The sequence below is a fragment of the Mesoplodon bidens genome (assembly GCF_964165515.1).
Source record: "Mesoplodon bidens genome assembly, contig: HAP1_SCAFFOLD_118, whole genome shotgun sequence".
In the NCBI taxonomy this organism is placed as follows: Eukaryota; Metazoa; Chordata; class Mammalia; order Artiodactyla; family Ziphiidae; genus Mesoplodon; species Mesoplodon bidens.
In genome coordinates this window covers 1,393,627-1,414,523 of record NW_027671260.1, presented here as the reverse complement: position 1 = coordinate 1,414,523, position 20,897 = coordinate 1,393,627, and the positions used below count along the sequence as shown (strand labels likewise).

The 20,897-nt window shown below is 38.8% G+C and overlaps 1 protein-coding gene across 1 annotated transcript; it reads left to right on the top strand.

Annotated features, from left to right (window-relative positions):
* Positions 1 to 11,013: 11,013 nt before the first annotated feature.
* Positions 11,014 to 13,099, top strand: LOC308611642 (transcription initiation factor TFIID subunit 7-like). The gene has a single exon (XM_081260349.1). It carries the CDS (start codon positions 11,185 to 11,187, stop codon positions 12,232 to 12,234), a length of 1,050 nt encoding a protein of 349 aa, XP_081116475.1. The 5' UTR covers positions 11,014 to 11,184; the 3' UTR covers positions 12,235 to 13,099.
* The last annotated feature ends 7,798 nt before the right edge of the window (positions 13,100 to 20,897 follow it).

The window sequence follows — 20,897 nt, the reverse complement described above, 5'->3', positions numbered from 1 at the left end:
ACAGTAGTGAAGGGCTTCAAATGAAACGGTCTCATCCCACTCCCACATCCAGCACTCAAGAAGCGACCGATTCTTTATGCAGTTTTTAATTGTAAAATACGATATGTGTACTGAGAAGTGCACAGAACAAAACTGTCAATGTGACAAATAAAAAGAGAATACTTACATAAGCACTACTCGAAGCTGAAAGTATTGATACTTGTCAGCATCGCAAAAACCCCCCATATCCTTTTCTCATCACAAGCTCCTTCCCTCTTCCCGGTTAAACACCAACCTCACTTCTTTTTTTTTTTTTTTTTTTTTTTTTTTTTGCTGTACGCGGGCCTCTCACTGCTGTGGCCTCTCCCGTTGTGGAGCACAGGCTCCAGACGCGCAGGCTCAGCGGCCATGGCTCACGGGCCCAGCCGCTCCGCGGCATGTGGGATCCTCCCGGACCGGGGCACGAACCCGCGTCCCCTGCATTGGCAGGCGGACTCTCAACCACTGCGCCACCAGGGAAGCCCAGCCAACCTCACTTCTTGACAGTCATTTCCTTTAACCTGCATGCATCCCTAACAAAAGAGTTTAGTTGTGTCAACATCTAACTTTATGTACAGGATCATAGTATATGAAGTCTTTTCTATCTTATTTCTTTCTCTCAACGTTGGTTTAAAAAATTCATCCACATTGCTGCCTGTAGCTCTAGTTCATTCAATTTTATTGCTGGATAGTTTTCCCACTGTACAAATACACATCATTTATTTAATTTTTGACTCTTAATGGACATTTGGTTTGTTTTCAGTTTGTGCTAATGCAAATCATGGACAGGAATCCTGCTGTACCCGTTATTCTGGTGCATTTACACAGGGCGGGGGTGAGGGCTGCTGGCTCACAGGCTATTTATATACCTTCAGTTGATGGAGAGTGCTAAATGCTTTCCAAAGTAGTTGTGTCGATTTATACTCCAGTATAAACAGGGTAGAAGATTCCCATAGTACTTCAGGTCTACAATACCTGATACTACCAGACTTTTTATTTATGTATTTGTCAATCTGATTGACATGTAGTTTCCTTGGTTTTGACTCACTTTTCACTTATTACTTCATGAAGTCGTACACTTTTCTGTGTTTACTGGCTGTATGGATTTCCTTTTTTATGAGGTTTACATCAAATATTGTTATTTTTTATTATTTTATTATTATTATTTACTTTTGGCTGTATTGGGTCTTCGTTGCTGCGTGCAGGTTTTCTCTAGTTGCGGCGAGTGGGGGCTACTCTTCATTGCGGTGGCTTCTCTTGTTATGAAGCACAGGATCTAGGCGCGCAGGCTTCAGTAGTTGTGGCACATGGGCTCAGTAGTTGTGGCTCACGGGCTCTAGAGCACAGGCTCCGTAGTTCTGGTGCACGGGCTTCGCTGCTCCGTGGCATGTGGGATCTTCCCGGACCAGGGCTCGAACCCGTGTCCCCTGCCTTGGCAGGCAGTTTCTTAACCACTGCGTCATCAGGGAGGTCCAACTATTGTTATTTTGAATTCTTCTCCATGTCCAAGTAATACTCTTACATGACTATTTTCTCACTAAATTGGAGGCGTTATCTGTTCACTTTCTAACTTACTAATAAGTAAGGGTTTAGTTCCTCTACACTCTTTCCTATGTCCACACTGCTCAGTAAAGTTATGTCATCATGAGTTATTCCACTGCTCATGATCTCTTTGACTTGTAGTCATATACTTAAAAACCTACATTGTTGATCAACTAGAAGCTCTCTCAACGTCACGCTTTGTAAAATGAGGACATTCTTACCATCTTCCCTTTTTTCTACCTCCTGTCTACCTTCCAAACCCAGCTGTTACGTTGTCAAAGTTGAAATTTATATTCTGTTCTATGTGCAGTTAAGTCTTCTGTTACTTGAGAGTCAGTACGGAGTAAGGTTTAAGAGAACAGGCAGAGAGCCTAAACTCAAAGCCTCGATCCAACCTTAAATTAGGTACAGCCTGGGCAAGTTCCTTCCCTGACTTAGCTTCCTGCTCTCAAAAGTGGGAATGATATTAGCACCAACCTCATAAGGCTATTCAGAGGATTAAATGAGTTAATATATGCAAAAACACTTAGAGCCTAATATATGCTAAGTACATACTAGTACACAATACATTTCAGTACATACCAAGTTAATACTAATACATACTAAGTATAGTTTACTTTAGTTATTTGTGATTACATGCAAGTTGGCAATAAAAGCTGCAAACCAAGACAGTATTGCCATTATTACAATGAAATTAATATTGCCCACTGCAGATGTACTGTGTCTCTGTGTATAGACTATACCTCGTTCCATACTGTGCCAGTGTCACTGCCCTTGTGCAGGGTGACCACATACCCCAAGCCGCCTTGGGCTGTTCCAGTTTATACCTGTTGTCCTGATGTTACAGCATTAGAATGCCTCCTTACACTATTGAAGTGTAAGGAGTTTGGACAAGTTCCGGTTTCGACAACAAATTAGATAGGTGGTCATTACCCCTGTGTGTCACTGAAAAGGGGGACATCTATAGTGTCAAGTTGAAGTGGATTCTTCCCTTCCTCACCAATAGTAGGTTAAAAATCAACCATAGTTCAGTGTGCTTCAGCTTTATGTCCGTATAGCCTTTTCTCCTCTGGAGTTCAAGTTCCTTCTCCTCTTCCTCTCCCTCCTCCCTTCCAACAGTGCCTAACACCTAGTAAGTACGATATGCCTCAAGGTGTTTCTAAGCTCTCAATCACACAATCAATAGAAGCCTCTCCACTATAGACTAGCTGCAATCTGCACTGAATCCCCTATTACCTTCCTTCTTGGTTTATTGCCTCATTTTGCTGGATTATGTCTATAAATAGCTTAAGGTGTAGCACAGGAGGTCAATTTTTCAAATTTCTTTGGGTACAAAATATCTTCTTCAGCCTCCACTTATGACTGATAGTTTGGCTGGATACAAACCCCTAGGGTGAAAATTATGTGCCTGAAAAACTTTGGAGGTATCTTTCTAATGCCTTCCAGGATCCATGGTGCTCATGACAAGTATGATAAAGTCAGATTGTAACCTTTTTTTTTAGGTGACCAGTATTTTTCTCTCTGGAATGGATGTATCCTCTCAGTATTTTATTCTATTTTAATTTAGTTTTTTAAGTATTTGAAAGTTTCACAATGAAGGGTGCCTAGGTATGAGTCTATTCTTACTCATCTTGCATAACTATTTTCAATCTGAGGCCTGATGTCTACTTTCAGCTGTGGGGAATTTTGTTGCCCTTTGACAGCTTCCCTCCATTTTTTTTCTGGGTCTGGACTTTCTAATAGTAACATGTGGGATCTCCCAGATGCAGCCTCTCTAACATATTTCTATCACATTTTCCATTGTGTCTTTCTTTTTTATATACTGAGAAATTTTTTAAATTCCTACTGAATTTATTTCAGCAACCATATTTTCATTTCCAGGAGACCTCTCTTGCTTTCTGACCATTCTCCTTTTCATTAATACCCTAGTCTTATTTTATAGTTGCTAGCTCTTTTTAAACCTCTCTCAGGATGCTAATTAGGGTTTTTTCTTAAATTATTCTGTGCCCTAAATTGTCCCTGGTCCTACTAGGATATGTTTGCACTCTTTCCCCCTCTCTCATGTTGTAAGCTTTACTCAACTAACAGGCAAATGACAGTTATTTTCTATTTAAGAATGAGCGCAGAAAGCTCCCTGAAGTCAACGATTGATTGGCTTCTTATGCAGGAAGAAGCGGGGAGTAACTGTAACAGGATCTCCCCCCAAAACAGTTTTCTAGGGTGTAAAAACTCACAGTAGCTGCCCCAGTTCTCACCAGTTTCACTGTTTTCAAAATGAAATCATCTCATTTCAGGAGGGTGAGGGCGGGGCTGGGAGTCCACTCCTCCAAACACATCCCTTCAATGAGCTCCCCTATTGGTCACACTTTTAACTAACTCCACCCTCTCTCCTACATGCGCACCTGAGCATGGGGCTACTTTTTCAGGTGGGGTCAGAATCCTCCTCAGTTGCACGTGGTCCCTGTGCATATTCTAGGTGATGCTTTTCCTCTGTTCTACTGCTTCAGTTTCACACTCTTCCACCTGTCTTCTTTCAAAACTATGTTGAAATCTCTTGATAGTTGTGTGCATATATACTTAAACACTTTGATACCATCATTGTAGTGTCTTGTCAAAACAGAGAAGAGCTAAAAGGGTTCTCAGTGCATTCTGAATCTGCTATTCTGTGGTCCCAGTGTTTAAACTTCTTGGACTTCCCCACTGTCTATTACTGCTTTTACAAATACAATCTCATGGTCTATTCGTGAAGGAAATGAATACACCACATCTAAAATAACAAGGAATGCGGGTTAGATGCTCTAGGGTCTAGTCATACTCTGCCATTTACTAATAAACCACTTACGTTCTACAAATTGTAGGTGCGCATTTATAAAACGAAAGGGAGTAACTCTACATGAACTATAGATTTCTCCTACTCTAACATTTCATAATTTTCTAAGTTATTTTCTTAAAATTTCTCTATATTATCATTAATTTTAATTAAAAAATAAAAATCTAACTTTCTCTTTTGAAAATCAAAGAGTAGTTCCCGTAGTCCTACAATAATGGGATAATTAGTTCTGAAACCTGTCAAGTGTCATGTTTCATACGAAGAGAAAATCATATTAAATAATTTTAAAAAATTAAACATGGACTTTGTAGCACAAAGACAAGGTCCCCCCCAAATGGTGTTCCTTTATTTACTAGAAATGTTCAGCTCTGCATTAAAGTTGAAATAAAATAAATATATTAATTTTGAGGTGCAAAAATTTCTTATAAAAATCAATTTTTCTTTTCTGTCCATACAAACAAAAGTATGGAATGACATTAGAGGTCAGGTTTATTTGGCAATAGAATGTAGCTTCTTGATATTTTTGATTTTAGGAAAGGAGAATATCAACATCAAAACTTTTTTCAACTTTACTTTTATTTAAAATGAGGCCATATTTTCCTCTTATAAAAAGAGAGTTCAACTAGAACTGTCTATTTTCTCATCTGTAAAACAAGAGCACTGAATCAGCTGACTGTATTCATTCAGAACTCAATTTCCTTATCTTATGATCACTAAGCTTCTCCCTAAATCTAAAATACTAAGCTTCTAAGCAAAGGAAAATATATTACTAACGACATGTTTTGATTTTAGTTTCTTAGAGTTCAAATGTCCACCATTCACCTTGGTCTAAGCTTAAGGAACCATTCAAGGGGATACAACGCAGATGGCATGAGAAAACAGAACCCTCACACAAGCTGTGCTGTGTTGCAATCAGCCTTCCGTTTGAAAAATAATCTTCTCTATAGCTTTAAAGTGATAACTTTGTACCTGCAATGCTTCTTGTTTCAAACGGATTTTCTCTGGCTCCTCCTGAACACGTTCTGAGGAATCATCGACCTCTTCGATTTCTGAGGAGGAAGGACTCTCTACTGTCACAGTCACAGGAAATTCTGATGGACCTGAGTGTCACAAGAAGAAGATAGGAAACCACAGAGTTGTTACACTAAAGTGCAAAGAAAGAAGACAAGATTGTATAAAAGACAACACAAGCCAGATACCAAATATCCAAATATTAGAGGACATTTAACAAAAGTGATCTGAGGTATCATTCTTTATAAATGTCTCTCACTGCTCTTTAGTGTAAAACAGGCAATGACTAAGTAAAAGTACAGGAACTTATTTTTGCTATGTTACTGTACAGACCTCTGTTGTACGTGGTTAGGATTAGTAATGGGAATTGCCCATATTATTTTACTAAGTTTCTTTCACAGAAGCCAAGTGAAGATCCAAGGTAAACATTTTTTCTCAGATCAACTTTATACTGCAAATGAAAAATTTATTCTTCACCATCAGACAAAAACAGTCTGGAAGAAAATGTAGTTTTTCAGAGGAAAATACATCAGTAAAGGGACTGATGAATAATCAGGAAGTCAACATATCTAAGCTGTGAATAATAGACATTAGAATTTAAAAAAATAAATCACATACACATACACAACTAAAACTGACCCATCAAAAATTTCATCTTCTCACCACCCTTAAGCCAAAACTAGGGCAACAATTCTCCCAGCAAGCTTCACTGCCACTGCAATGTTGTTCAATAGGACATTTCCAAACATTTAAAAACTGACCTGGCCACAACCCCATAAAAGTCTACAGATCATAAAGAACTGTGCTGGGATTATAAACCACGCAGAAGACAAGTCACTAGGACATCATTTTGACAACAAGCAGCAAACCCTGCAGCATAGGAAAACCCTAACAGGAGAACGAGGTGCACACCCCTCTCTCTGGGAATGCAAGGCCAGGACTGACACCCAAGATGCTCTTCTCTCAACCTCAGCAGTGGTGCCTTTCACAGAGCAACTATGCAGTCTCCCAAGACCACTGGGAAGGAGAGTCTGATACTGACAGTATTCGCTTGCCACGAGGCCATAAGCGAGGGAATGTGTGTGGTCTTGGTGAGAGAGCAGAGGTTTGGGAGATGTTGCTTTATATTGGCTTTCAGATCAGGAATTTGTACATATAGCCCGCAAACAACGTTTCTTGAAAACATGTGAACATTCTTGAGTATGACAGCTCCATGTGAGGGGTCAGAAATGGCAGTCAAGTTCGTCTCACTGGGTAACAGCTGATTTGCGGACTGGAAAACAGGCTTCCTTGTTTACAGACATAACCACAAGGCTGCCAGGTGTGCACTAAATCCACACAAATACACAGTTGCATTGGGAGAGCGACCAAACATGTTTTACATGGATTTATTTCAGAGAGGGAAATGCTTCATGTAAGGCTCTGTCAGTTTAAAAAGCAAGAAGAATGACCATCCACCTTTCCCAATTCAAGCCCTATATATCATAAATATGATAGCTACACACCACCAACTGATTACATACATCACGAGCTTTGATGAATAGAAAGCCCCTAAAAAGATAGCAACAAAACGAAGTTAGATCTTCATGTAAATACATCACCAGTTAAACCCAGTTAATACAACTATTTAGTAGTATGAACAGTATCCATACAGAATTGTGTATAAAAATAAATAAGCTCAAAACAAGGACCTGGAGGGCTCTGCTACGGAGACAACAGAACAGAATTCAGCCTACTGGCTTGGTAATCACTCTCTGAACTGCTGAGAGGCCCCTTCAGCTCCTATGTTCAGGATGGTTGAGATTTCAGTCTCACTTCTTTAAATGGTGATATTAATCGTTCTCTAATTTACCCCCCTGTGTGAGGAGGATGGACCTGCGATTAAGTGTCTCAGGAAGAAGACAGGAAACCACAGAGCTGTGAAACTCAAGTGCAAACACTGGGGATTCAACACTATAGTTTATGCAACAGCAATTCACATTACCATTTGCAAAAAAGTAGTCGGTTGTCCAGTGGGGATTAGAAACATCCATTTAACATGAGCAACTGAACAGATATTTTACACAGTAACTACTTCAAGTACTATTTAAAATCAATTCTCTTTGTTTTCTTAAGCAATTGTTAATCCCCAATTTCCTGATTACTACCAAGTAAGTCACCTGAAGATCATCTAGAGCCATCTATTTCACTTAGCAAGCCTAAAGCTATAATTCAACCATTTTATTTACTGTTCTGTGACAAAAAGTACTATGAACAGCTATCCCCTGGATAAGAAATCAGCTAATGCTAGTTTGACTCACTAAATCTGATTTACTGAGTTAATAAGCCAGTTGATTTAGAATAGGTCTAATGCACATTTTTCATCCATTCTGCATTAAACTATTTCCCATGCCTAAAATGTCTTTTTTCCCATTCATACGTATCCAAATTCCTACTTCTGTGCTGTAGGGCTTCGCTCAACTACACCTGCCTTTAATCAAACTTCTCTCACATGCACAATTGGTGATCATTTTAGTCTCCTCAAGACTCCCACGGAGTTACCTCTGGTGTGACACTTGAGAAACAACTTGAAACTCCCAATTACTTTTAATTTTTCTTCCTTAGAGGGCTCATTAGGCAGAAGCCATGTGTGAGTTACCTTTTTTCCTCTACACAAAATACCAGAGACCACCCACATAATACAAGTTCCAAAATAAAGAACTCTAAATGACTGAAAAAGACAGGGAATGCAAACAGGTTACCTGTTGCTTTTTGCACTTTCTGCAGGACACAATGGCCGGAAACCAGACACTCCAGGTGGTAGCGCTTCAGGAGGGTAACATTCTTTACCAGCAGAGTATTTCCTTCCATTACTTACAGGCTTCTTTGCGGCCAAGACTACGTTTGACAAAGCATGAAAAGAAGGAATCAAGATGCACCAAAGGTCTACAGAGCAAATGTCACACGTGCACACGTCGAAAGGAATCAAAAAGGCACTTGACAACGATGCCAAGCCCATTAAAAAGAGGATCGGTTTTGTACAAAGGTTTTCCATAAGCCAGCATTTTTAAAAAACATAAGTTCTCTACAGTAACAAGTTATTTTAACTAAAACAAAAGTATTGAGATGTGCAGAAATGCAAAAATAAAAGTTTAAAAAAAATCCCAAAGTATGATACATTTTATGTATCATGCAGAAACACTCAAGTTTCCTGAATCTTAGAACACCTTTGGCATTTCTGAATCTCAAGGACACAGAAACACAGATACACCCATGACTTCTGCCAAACAGAATCTTCAGAAGTAGACCAAAAGTTAAATTTAAGATGAATTTTTCTATGGAAAAACAATACAAGTTATAAGGCTGCAAGTTGCTGGGGGGTAGGTGAGTCAATTTTACCCTCCTATAAGCCTGTCAACCTTCACTGCTCCTTTGATTTCATATAGAAAACGCACAAAAAAACAAATGAAACCCACTGGATGAAAGAGTGAAATGTGGAGACTTACCCTATATTTCAGTAGTAAAGAGGCAAGTATCTTTATAGGAAACATTTGGTTGCAAAAACTAGACCTACGTGTTAATATTTTACTTAGAACAAGCCATATATTAAAATTCACATTTAAATATTTAATTTGAATTTACTGAAAACAAACATCATAGGTTAAAATGGTTATATTTATCCTTCAAAGCTACTATATTTTATGTTATTTTATTTATTTATTTTAATAGATCTTGATTGGAGTATAATTGCTTCACAATTCTGTGTTAGTTTCTGTTACACAACAAAGCGAATCAGCCATATGCATACACATGTCCCCATATCCCACCCTCTTGTGCCTCCCTCCCACCCTCCCTATCCCACCCCTCTAGGTCATCGCAAAGCACCAAGCTGATCTCCCTGTGCTATGCTGCTGCTTTCTACTATATTTTAGCAGCATTAGGATGCAGGGTAAAATGGAGTGTATTCGGTAATATAGGACAAATATTTCATAGAGTGTAGCTTATTGATAATCACCACACGATCCTCTGTGATTTACATGCCTCTTAAAAATATATAGGAGGGCTTCCCTGGTGGCGCAGTGGTTGAGAGTCCACCTGCCGATGCAGGGGACACGGGTTCGTGCCCCGGTCCGGGAAGATCCCACATGCTGCGGAGCGACTGGGCCCGTGAGCCATGGCCGCTGAGCCTGTGCTCCGCAACGGGAGAGGCCACAAAAGTGAGAGGCCCGCGTACCACACACGCACACAAATATATATATATATATATATATATATATGTATTAAAATTTTTTAAAATTACACTTTTCTTGTTAGGAGATTAAAAAATTTCTAATAAAAGTTCCCATCTTTTATTAGGCATACATAAGTACAATATAAATGGGACACAATTCACACCATTATTTCACCCCTATACTCCCCTGGATCTAGGTATATACCCAGATACTGATTTGGCTTACCTCTATGTCTCCAAATAACTGAGGCAAATACAAAAAAAAAAGCCCAAGAAATAAAATTACTCTTAAAAGAGCTCAATGAGCTTGTATACTGCAGTTACATTTCCACTTTGTTTAATCATGCTAACTAAAAAAAAATGTTTAACTGTTCTCATTCCATGATGCCCTATTATTCTGTACTAATTTTACAGAATTCCAAATACGTTGTACATATACATGTTTTATTTATATATCCTTCCATTTCTAATATCATAGCAAAAGTCAATGTAGCTATTTTAAGATTGCTTTACATAGGATATAAATTTTTAATAATAATATCTAATTAGTGTGATATCACAAATCTTAACTTCTTTGAATGTACTATTTGATTATTAAAATATCACTCTCTTTAGCGGAGGGGGTAGCGGAGGCGCGCGGGAGAATCCATGTCCTTCTTAGAACCGTTTCCTCTAAATACTTTTAAACCAACAGCTCTTGGCGAAAGTCTTCATCCCTTTAAGGCTAAGTTCTCGCGAGACGACAAGACGCCGGATAGCTTAATCGCACGTTGTGCCTGCGCGCGCTGGGGCAGCTCGCACTTCCGCCCGAGGCGTGTTGCGACTCACAGCAGCTGCCGGTCTCGCGTGGTGACGCAGCTGTTTTTTCTCGGCTAGGTCTGCTGTAACGGACGGAGGCCGCCTGAGCTGCGGAGTTGCAGAATCTGGCGTTCGGAGCTGCGGTTCTTGGCGAGATTTCGCGTTGCCCGTCCTCAGCCGTTTCACCGATAATCAGCGGATCGCTTTGCCAAGTGCCGGGAAGAACAAAGGAATTCGGAAGGAGACTCTCGGCTCCCGGCCGCCTTTCTCTGAGTGGCTTCGTTTCCCGCTCGCGCCTGTCCGGAGAAACTGGACTTATAACCGTCACTGGATTGTAAGTACCCGAGGCGAAGAGAGCTCACTACGCCCCGCTTTTTGCGTATCTTTGTTCCGGGAGAGTTTGTGGATTGGGAGTATCTGCTGAGCCTTACTTTCTGTGCCGAAAATCATTCCGTAGGAGCCGCCATTTGCTTTCCCTGCGTTGTCCTGCAGCGGCAGGACAACCTCTATCTAGAGGTTGGAACTTGGCATTGCAGCTAACAGATTTAAATGGACCTGAGTAAGGCAATGCGTCATTAACGACTGGTATTGTCACAGCATATTTAGAAAGACTTGGAACTTAATTCCGAATAGACGCTTAGTTGCTCTTCTACCTAGAACTCTTTGTAATTAAAGACGTCAATTTATAAAGAACTGGTCTTTCTGTTGAAATAGCTGAAATTTTTTAGTGCAACAAGTGGTTATTAGAGAAAAACTGAGTCACAAAGAAGTAAAGATGAGTAAGAGCAAAGATGATGCTCCTCACGAAGTAGAGAGCCAGTTTATCTTACGCCTACCTCCGGAGTATGCCTCTACTGTGAGGCGGGCGATACAGTCTGGTCATGTCAACCTGAAGGACAGACTGACAATTGAGTTACACCCTGATGGGCGTCATGGAATTGTCAGAGTGGACCAGGTCCCATTGGCGTCAAAATTGGTAGATCTGCCATGTGTTATGGAAAGTTTGAAAACTATTGATAAAAAAACCTTTTACAAGACAGCTGATATCTCTCAGATGCTTGTCTGTACAGCTGATGGTGATCTCTATCCTCCTGTTGAGGAACCAGTTGCCACTGCTGATCCCAAAGCAAGCAAGAAAAAGGATAAGGACAAAGAGAAAAAGTTTATATGGAACCATGGAATTACTCTGCCTCTAAAAAATGTCAGAAAGAGAAGGTTCCGTAAGACAGCAAAGAAGAAATATATTGAGTCTCCAGATGTGGAAAAAGAAGTAAAGCGGTTGCTGAGCACAGATGCTGAAGCTGTCAGTACCCGTTGGGAAATAATTGCTGAAGATGAAACAAAAGAAGCAGAAAGTCAAGGCCTTGATATCTCTTCCCCAGGAATGTCTGGCCACAGGCAGGGCCATGACTCATTAGAACATGATGAGCTTCGGGAGATATTCAATGACCTCAGCAGCAGCAGTGAAGATGAAGATGAGACACAGCATCAAGATGAAGAAGATATAAACATCATTGACACTGAGGAAGATCTGGAAAGGCAGCTACAGCACAAGCTAAATGAGTCAGATGAACACCACCAAGAAAACGAGGGAACTAATCAGCTGGTTATGGGAATTCAGAAACAGATTGATAACATGAAAGGCAAGCTCCAAGAGACCCAGGACAGGGCAAAGCGACAGGAGGATCTCATCATGAAAGTGGAGAACCTGGCTCTCAAGAACAGATTTCAGGCTGTGCTGGATGAACTGAAACAAAAGGAAGACCGAGAAAAGGAGCAGCTCAGCTCTTTGCAAGAAGAGCTAGAATCACTCCTAGAGAAGTGAGGAGAGTTTTGATACTTAATTTCATTCCTGACAGTGGTCAGCCTTGAAAGAAAAACTTTGTTTTCATCACCTGGACTAGACAGTAAAACTTTGCAGTAGTTCCCAGTTTCCTCCACTGCCTTCTATTGGATTTGTTTTATAATTGTGAATTTCTATCTCATTTGTTTTTTGGAACCACTTCGGTGGGTGTTTGTCCTGTAGTAAGTAGGAATGTATAGACAGATAAATGTAGGGAAGTTGTAGGATTAGTGGAGTGAACAGTTCAGTTTGGTAATTAATCACAGCTTCACTGCAGGACTTTGCTGCTGTTTCTCCGTTTACCAGAAGCTGCCATTGCTACTCTGTGATGCCATCTGAGATAAATTAGTAGATTCTAGTTTGGTGGCAGTGAAGTTTGTTTACATACGTTTTCCCATGCTGTAGCTATTTTCCCAGTTATTCAAAGCAGTTTTCCACATTTTGCATTGCAAATCATTTCATAAAGTTGTTTTAACAATAAATAAAAGCAAGTAATTTTCACCTTAAAAAAAATAAAATATCACTCTTGAAATAACAATTGGCAGACGATCATAAGCTTTTTTTTGACTTCATAAACACTCTTAACAACTTATTTAATACACTATTGTCCAAGCAAGTTGATTAATAGAGAATCAAAAACATACAACTTGAAGTAGAAAAAAAAAAAGCTGTATTTATGAAGATGTTTACAATAGTTTATTTGAGGTTATTTCCAATTTTTCACCAATTTAAAAAATTGACCTACTCAATGAAACCATGTGAATGCAATGTTAAAAAGTATAACTATGAATCACAGAATTTAAATTTAGTATGAAAAGATAAGAATGGCAAATTATATTGAAGCTATGTGGAATTATGTTTATAGACAGCAGGAAGAGAAAATTAAAATGTAAATATTGCTTGATAGGATAATGGGATTAGAGGTGGTCTTTTAAATTTTTCATTTTTATGCTAATACCTTTATAAAACCCCAAAATCTTCAAACAACACATTTTTTAAAAATTGTGGTAAACGACACAAAACAGAAAATTTATAATTTTAACCATTTTAAAGTGGACCGTTCATTGTTACGAAGTCAACAAATTTTTAAAACTTTCAGAGGGCACCTGAATAAAAGATGTGTTGTCCACTGGTGATTTTAATGTATCTGGTATATAACTAAAGTCACCACAAAACCCTTTCTGGGAAATTGGCAGATCATAAACATAAAAAATTTATTTTGCTTTTTATTAAACCTTATTGTTTTGCTGTTTCAATATTCAAATTTACTCACAAGAAAGAGTCAGTTTCATATTAGATTTGGTTTCACAAATGCTGCTCCTGCTATTCATTCTTATCACCAAAAAAAAAAAAAGACTATTTGTGACTAACGATAATATGTTACAGAAAATAAAAAGTTAAAAGGTTTTCAATCTGCATATCTGGGAACCTAAATTAAAGCATCACACAACATTTTCAAAAACAGAAAAGCCATTTGATTTGACTAAAATCTTAGTTTTAAGATGGCAGAAAGTACCTTGATAATTTTCTTTTAAGAAAGAAAGAAAACCAAGCCATTAAAGAGAAATTCTTCCAAGAGAACTGAAACATGCTATATACCTCTGACTTGGCACTCCTTCTATCTGGAGAACTTGTTTGGTAACTGTTTTCATCACAGAATGATCTAAAGTAAAATGAATTGAAATTAGAGTAATTATTTTCCAATGAGTGGCTATTTCCATTTAAAACCAAAAGCCAACTAATTATTGCTTTTCCCAGACATTTAAATATGAAATCTACATTATATAATTATACACTTATTTCCCCCTTTGTGTATTCTAATTTCTTCCTCAGAAACCTAAGATGCCATCTTGCAGACTGCCCACAGTGGCTACTATTTTGGCAGCAGCAAAGGTCAACTTGAAACATTTTGCATCTGAAGTGGCTTTGGATACCTTTGGATACAAAGTACAGTCTGAGCACCGTCCAGACGCTTAGATACCTAAAGAGCATCTAAGATATCAAACCAGGGCATCCAAGATAACAAACCAAGTCCTGATATTCCCTCAAAAGCTGCTCCTCCCATCAGCTCCCTTCTTCTAAGTGATACTACCCAGTTGCACACATAATCATCAACGACTTGTCTCCTTGTTACTATTTCCTTCATACCTCACATCTATCTGCAGGTCTTGAGAGCTACACCCTCAAAACACAACCTGAATTCAACCACTTTTCACTTGCTGCAAACTTCCAACCTAACCTAGGCCATAAACATCTCTTATTTGGAGCACTGTGATAGTCTCCTAACTGGTCTCCCTGTTCCTCCTCTTTTTTTTTTTTTTTTTTTTGCTGTACACGGGCCTCTCACTGTTGTGGCCTCTCTCGTTGCGGAGCACAGGCTCCGGACGCGCAGGCTCAGCGGCCATGGCTCATGGGCCCAGTCGCTCCGCGGCATGTGGGATCTTCCTGGACCGGGGCACGAACCCGCGTCCCCTGCATCGGCAGGTGGATTCTCAACCACTGCGGCACCAGGGAAGCCCCCTGTTCCTCTTCTTTATCCTCCCAAGTCCCTTCTCTATACCAGGTCACCTTATTCAGATACGATTTGGATCATGCCTTTTTCCAGTTCAAACCCCTCTACTCATTTAGAATAATCCACATCTTTACTCTGGCCTTCAAGACTTTACAAGAGCAGACCCCTGGCTAGCTCCTTGACCTCATGTCATACCACACTCTTCTTCACTCAGTACTCTGCCCAGATTGGCCTCCTTGCTTTTCCTTAAATACTCCACCCACCTACATGCCTACATACTCATTGCCTCCTTGTCCTGGAATGTGCTTACTCCACATCTTCCATGGCTTGCTCCTCTCTTCATTCAGGTCTCCGTTCAAATGCCACTTCTCCAGTGAAGCTGTCCCCTAACAAACCTATCCAATGGAGTCCTACCTGCTCTCCCTCACTCTCCTTACATTAAGATAGTTTTGCACTTCCTACTCTCTAAAATTATATGACTTATCTGTTTACTCATTTCTATCTGATGTCCTTCACTAGAATGTAAGTTCCATGAGGGCAAGACTTTTGTCTGTCTGGTTCACTGCTTTATCCCTAGTCCCTAAACCCGTATCTGGCACACAGAAGATGATTACAAAATTACTTGTGAATCTGACAAATGAATAAAGTACTCCTGGCAAGAATTCAGAGGCTGCACAGGAAAGAAAGAATGCTCTTGGTGGAAGCAGGCTTAGTATCTAGGTTCACCTCTATTCAGAGTAGAGATAAGAAAAATTGACAAGTATAATTCACTTTAGTTAGTACAGTAGCTGCTAAAAACATAAGGGAAGTGCAACACTAGAAAAGTACAGTTGAAGCTTGAACAACATGGGTTTGAACCTCGCGGGTCCACTGACACACGCATAGTTTTCAATACATATGTACTATCGTCCTACATGATCCAAGGTTGGTTGAATCCACAGATGTGGAACCACAGACTATAAACTTATACCCAGATCTTGAACTGTGTAGGGGTCGACACCCCTAACCCCACGTTGTTCACGGGCCAACTGTATATGATGAGGAAAGTTAAACACATTAAGTTTTAAAAAACTGTCAATACCTGAACAAATTGTTTTTGTTTTGCTATGTGTTCATCAATTTAAAAAAAGTGACCACATACCAACAAGCAGATTTTTTCTTATATCCAGAACGAGCAGAGTTCTGTTGGTTTCAGGGGCCTTTAGTAAAGCCTTTGCTCCTTCACTGGTGAGGCCGCACTGCTGCAGGTCAAGTGCTTTCGATGAAAGACAAACGTCACTTGCTAACTCTACAGATTTAACATATAGACAACTCTCATTTTCTCACGTGTGGAAGACTCCTGCACAAGACAAGTCATGGCAGGTTTGTAATTTTGGGTATGGAAAAAAACAGAAACATATACGCACACACATAATGCATAATCCAATTTAAAAACCTCTTCTTGGATGTGCAGTGATAACCCTGGCTTTAGTACCAATAAATCATACAACGTATTTTACAATTACAGAACTGAAGAATAACTGTATATAACCTATGAGCAAAAAGCATCACAAAATGAATCTCAGTTCATAATTAGCAAGGGCGGCAGGGGCATGTAAACCTCACAAGCAAAACCTGGTGGAGCTCAGAAATGCACTGCATTCTTTTGATCATGATCTTCAGCTCCAAATCACACTTGAAACTAGTTCAAAGGGGAAAACAAAATAGAAGAAATGTAATAACTGTTAGTTTTAGAGGAAAAAAAGACAAATCTAAGAGGATACAAATAATAAAAACTTTCAACAATGTGTGAATAGAGAATACATACTAAAAACCTATCATGAAAGTAGGATGGTCAAGAACCCTCGCAGTAAAAGGTCAGACAAAACCCAGAAAAACTGATCATGAATTCTAGTAGTTCTGGGGCTGAACAACCTACTCATTTAAACCAAAGGGATCATCACTAAAGCACAGGTATTAAAAAATATTACATGAAAGGAAACTATCATGAGTCTTTTGTTTAAGTGTTGTGTGGACCATCACATTAAAATAACTGGAGTCTTTCAACACCCCCATGACGCACAGAAATAGCAAGTCAGACATACGGATCTGACAGGATATGATACAACCCTTACAAACTCTCACTACAGAAGAATGGACACAGGGTATAATTAACCAAATAGCCAAAGTAATACAAACAGCCAGTAAACCTCACCAGTCAATCAAATGAATACAAAATAAAACAAAATGTGGTTATTGTCCTATCAGATGAAGCCAAGATTCTGTAAGAAAAGCCTTTAAATAATGTCTATACCCTTTGGATCCAACAACTCTCTTTCTAAGAATTTAACCAAAAGAAATAGTCAGAGATATAGGTAAGGATATATATCAGAGTACTATTTGTAACTGAAAAACTGGACAAAGCTTATATACAAGAATGGATAAGCTATGTGCACTGTGGCATATTCATATAATGGAATACTGAACAATCACAAAAAATGATGTAGGAGATGCAAATTTACTGACTTGCTAAAATGCTCATACTAAATTAATTGAAAAAAGTTATAAAATTTGGAGTAATCCCACTTGCATAGAAAATGGAGAGGTACTCATTTTTGTAGTTTCACATTTTTTTACAAGTGCTACAGGCCAGTGTTTGTGAGAGGCAGGCTTCCCATCTACTGTTGGGGTGGACTACAAATTGGCATAGCCTTTCTGGGTGGTAATTTGGCCATGTGTATCAAATGTCTTAAAAATAGGTCACACTTAGTCATTCCACTTGTAGTACCTTATTCTACAGAAGTAATCCCGATGGACACAGAGATGTATATACAACGTATTCACATTGTTTCTGACAGGGAAAAGCAAACTGTCTAAATAGAATTGCAAAGAATTGATTAAACTATGGGACATCAATACGACGCAATACTACATGATACATCTTTAAGTGAAAAAAGCAGGAATGTGAAATAGCAAGTATACTACAATTCTATTTTTGTAATCCCTAAGTGTACATATATATTTGTAGAAGAAAAAAAGACTGAAAGTATATACGCCAAAATGAACAGTGATTATATCTGGGTATTAAAATTATAGGTTCTCTTGTAACTCTGTATTTTCTGTAAAGGATATATGCAACTCTTAGAGAAAGTTGAAAAGCAAAATAAAAGCTATCAGTAAAATGAGGCTTTAAAACATCCTATCACAATAGTATCATGCCAAAAGCTAAGCATATTAAAAATTCAATATTTTCAATTTTAGAATTTCCCTCTAAGCCATAAATCCTCACTAAGAGATTCTGCCAAAGCACTTGCACCCAGGTCACCAATGAGCGTGTTGCAGTTCAGAGTGATGCGCCTCAAACCAGCCATGCAGTCAAGATCACGTCTCCTGGAATGAAGACTCTCAGCCCAGGTTTCTTCTGGTAGTCTGATACTTCAAAGATTTAATGGGATGAAATTAAGATGCTTGAATAAGGAAACAGGGTGTGCCTGAGTATGGCTTCTTATGTCAGAGATTTACACACACACACAGATCAAGCATATATGCCAGGAGCATCAACCTGAGAACTTCAACAGTCACTTCTGGTTTACGAGTCCAGTGAGTGACCCAGATTCTGCTCGGTCAGTGATTAGATTCTAGCCACTGCATTTCCTGTTTCTGAACACTTATGTAAAGTTGGACAACTCAATTACAGTCTATGAATTATTTTCCTTATCTTCTAAGTCAGGGAATTGGTTCTAAATTCTATCTTTGCTGAGGCCCTATATTTCATCATCCTGTCCTCCAATGGTCTCCAAACACCTGACTGGGCAAATCATAAGAAAACTTTTTAATATGCATCTTATTTATTAACAAATTATATACACAAAGTTCCATACATAGAATTTATGTACATGATAAACTACACAGATTTTTAAAAATAATACAAAGGTAAAAATGTTCTAATATTTTCTTTTCCTAACTCCTAAGGCATTATTTTATTTTACTTATTTTTTTATAAAGATTTATTTATTTATTTGCTTGTTTGTTTGTTTGGCTGTGCCGGGTCTTTAGTTGCAGCATGCCGGATCTTTTAGTTGTGGCATGTGGGCTCTTAGTTATGGCAGGCACGTGGGATCTAGTTCCTTGAGCAGGGATCGAACCCAAGCCCCCTACATTGGGAGCACATAGTGTTAACTGCTGGACCGCCAGGGAAGTCGCAAGCATTATTTTAAAAACTATATTTACAAAATGTATCTCACATGCTACCTAGGGTGTGCACACAAGCTTTAGAGCCCTGGACTATGCAGAGCCAGTTTGATGTGCCTTGGGAAAATAATGGTTTGACATTTAAGCAAAAGTACTGTCTTGAAGATATTCAATTCTTTATATTCATAAAGTAAATTTTGGTAACAGGGAACACTGACTGTCAATGAAAAAAGTCTTATTACATTCCTGAAAATGTAAAAGACTCAAAGTGCCTTTGTTACTCTATAAGGAAAATCATTAGTGTCATTTTTCTATTAACAATAACTTATTAAAGCTCCAAGCAGAAACAACAGCAATCACTTACACAGAGCTTAGTATGTGCCAGGCACTATTTATACAAATAAGTGCATTTAAACCTCATAATGAGGCATAGAGGTTAAGTGATTTGCCCATGGTCACTAGCTATGAAATGGGAGAAAGGGAATTTGAACCTAGGCCATTTGGCTTCCGCACCCAAGTTCCTGTTTTCTACCTCAGGGGTCAATGGACTTGCCCTGTATAGGCTCAAAGAAGTTTTCAATTTTTAAAATCTAAATTTAAACATTTCCAGATTTGTGGGCTATACAGTTTCTGTTGCAACTACTCGGCCCCACTGGTGTAGGGTGAAAGGAGCCATAACTACCACGTAAACAATGGGTGCGACTATGTTCCAGAAAAACTTCCTTTACAAAGCCAGGCGACGGGCTGGATCTGGCCCACCAGCCAGAGTTTACCTATCCCTGATCTGCACCATCAAACTATTAAAAAGCCTTCATGTCAAATTATTAACTAACTTTAGGCCTAAATACAGTCATTATAACCACTGTAAAGTTGTTAAGGCATTATTTCAAAAACTGTATTTACAAATTGCTGATGTACTGACTTTTATTAGTTTAAAAACTACAACAGCTAATAAACACTTGATTCATTTAAGTCTTGAAGACTAGAATGGCATAGTTTCTTCACAGTATTACAATAAATGTTTTCAGTAAAAAAATACATAAAAGTATTATTAGGTATTATATATTAAATCTCTTATTTCTAAAATTAAGTGGACTATCTTTCCTAAATGGTAGAATCCCAAACTGAAAACTGGTCATATTCTTTCAGCAAAATGAAAGCTGTGCTCACATGTATCAAAAGGCAAAAATTAGGGCTTCCCTGGTGGCGCAGTGGTTGAGAGTCCGCCTGCCAATGCAGGGGACATGGGTTCGTGCCCCGGTCCGGGAAGATCCCACATGCCACGGAGCGGCTAGGTCCGTGAGCTATGGCCGCTGAGCCTGCGCGTCCAGAGCCTGTGCTCCGCAACGGGAGAGGCCACAACAGTACCACACACACACACAAAAAAAGACAAAAATTAACTGCCCTCTGTATCAATATATTAATGTGTTTCAATCACATATGTTTTCATGAAAGTTTAAACATAAAATCACCTTTAAGATCTAGGCCATGTGATCTGCTCCATGCCATGTCAGAATACACCCCGTGACGTTTACTTAACTTGTCTTAAGTGTGATAGAATTCTTTATACCTTGACAAATAACTAAAAGGAAAAAAAAAAACCCACACACACAAAAGATGAAGAGCCTATACATTTGTCAATCTTGACTTATTTGCTTTTCTTGAGTCAGTTGGAGGTTTATAGCCACATTCTCAAAATCATTAACTACAATCTTCCCAAACAGGTAATTGACGAACAGATGCATTCTAAAACTTGTCAATAACAAAGTGCTATTCCACTTTACAGCAACAGTTTAATTCTATTTAGATACTAAAACTGAATACACTGAATACTGCAAACTTTATTCCCAACCACTCAGCAAAGTACTACATACCTTTTCAGATATAGGAAAAAAAAGAAAAAAAAAAAAAGCATACGATTCTTCCTATTTTCATTTCCAAAGATACATCCCAATCTTAATGA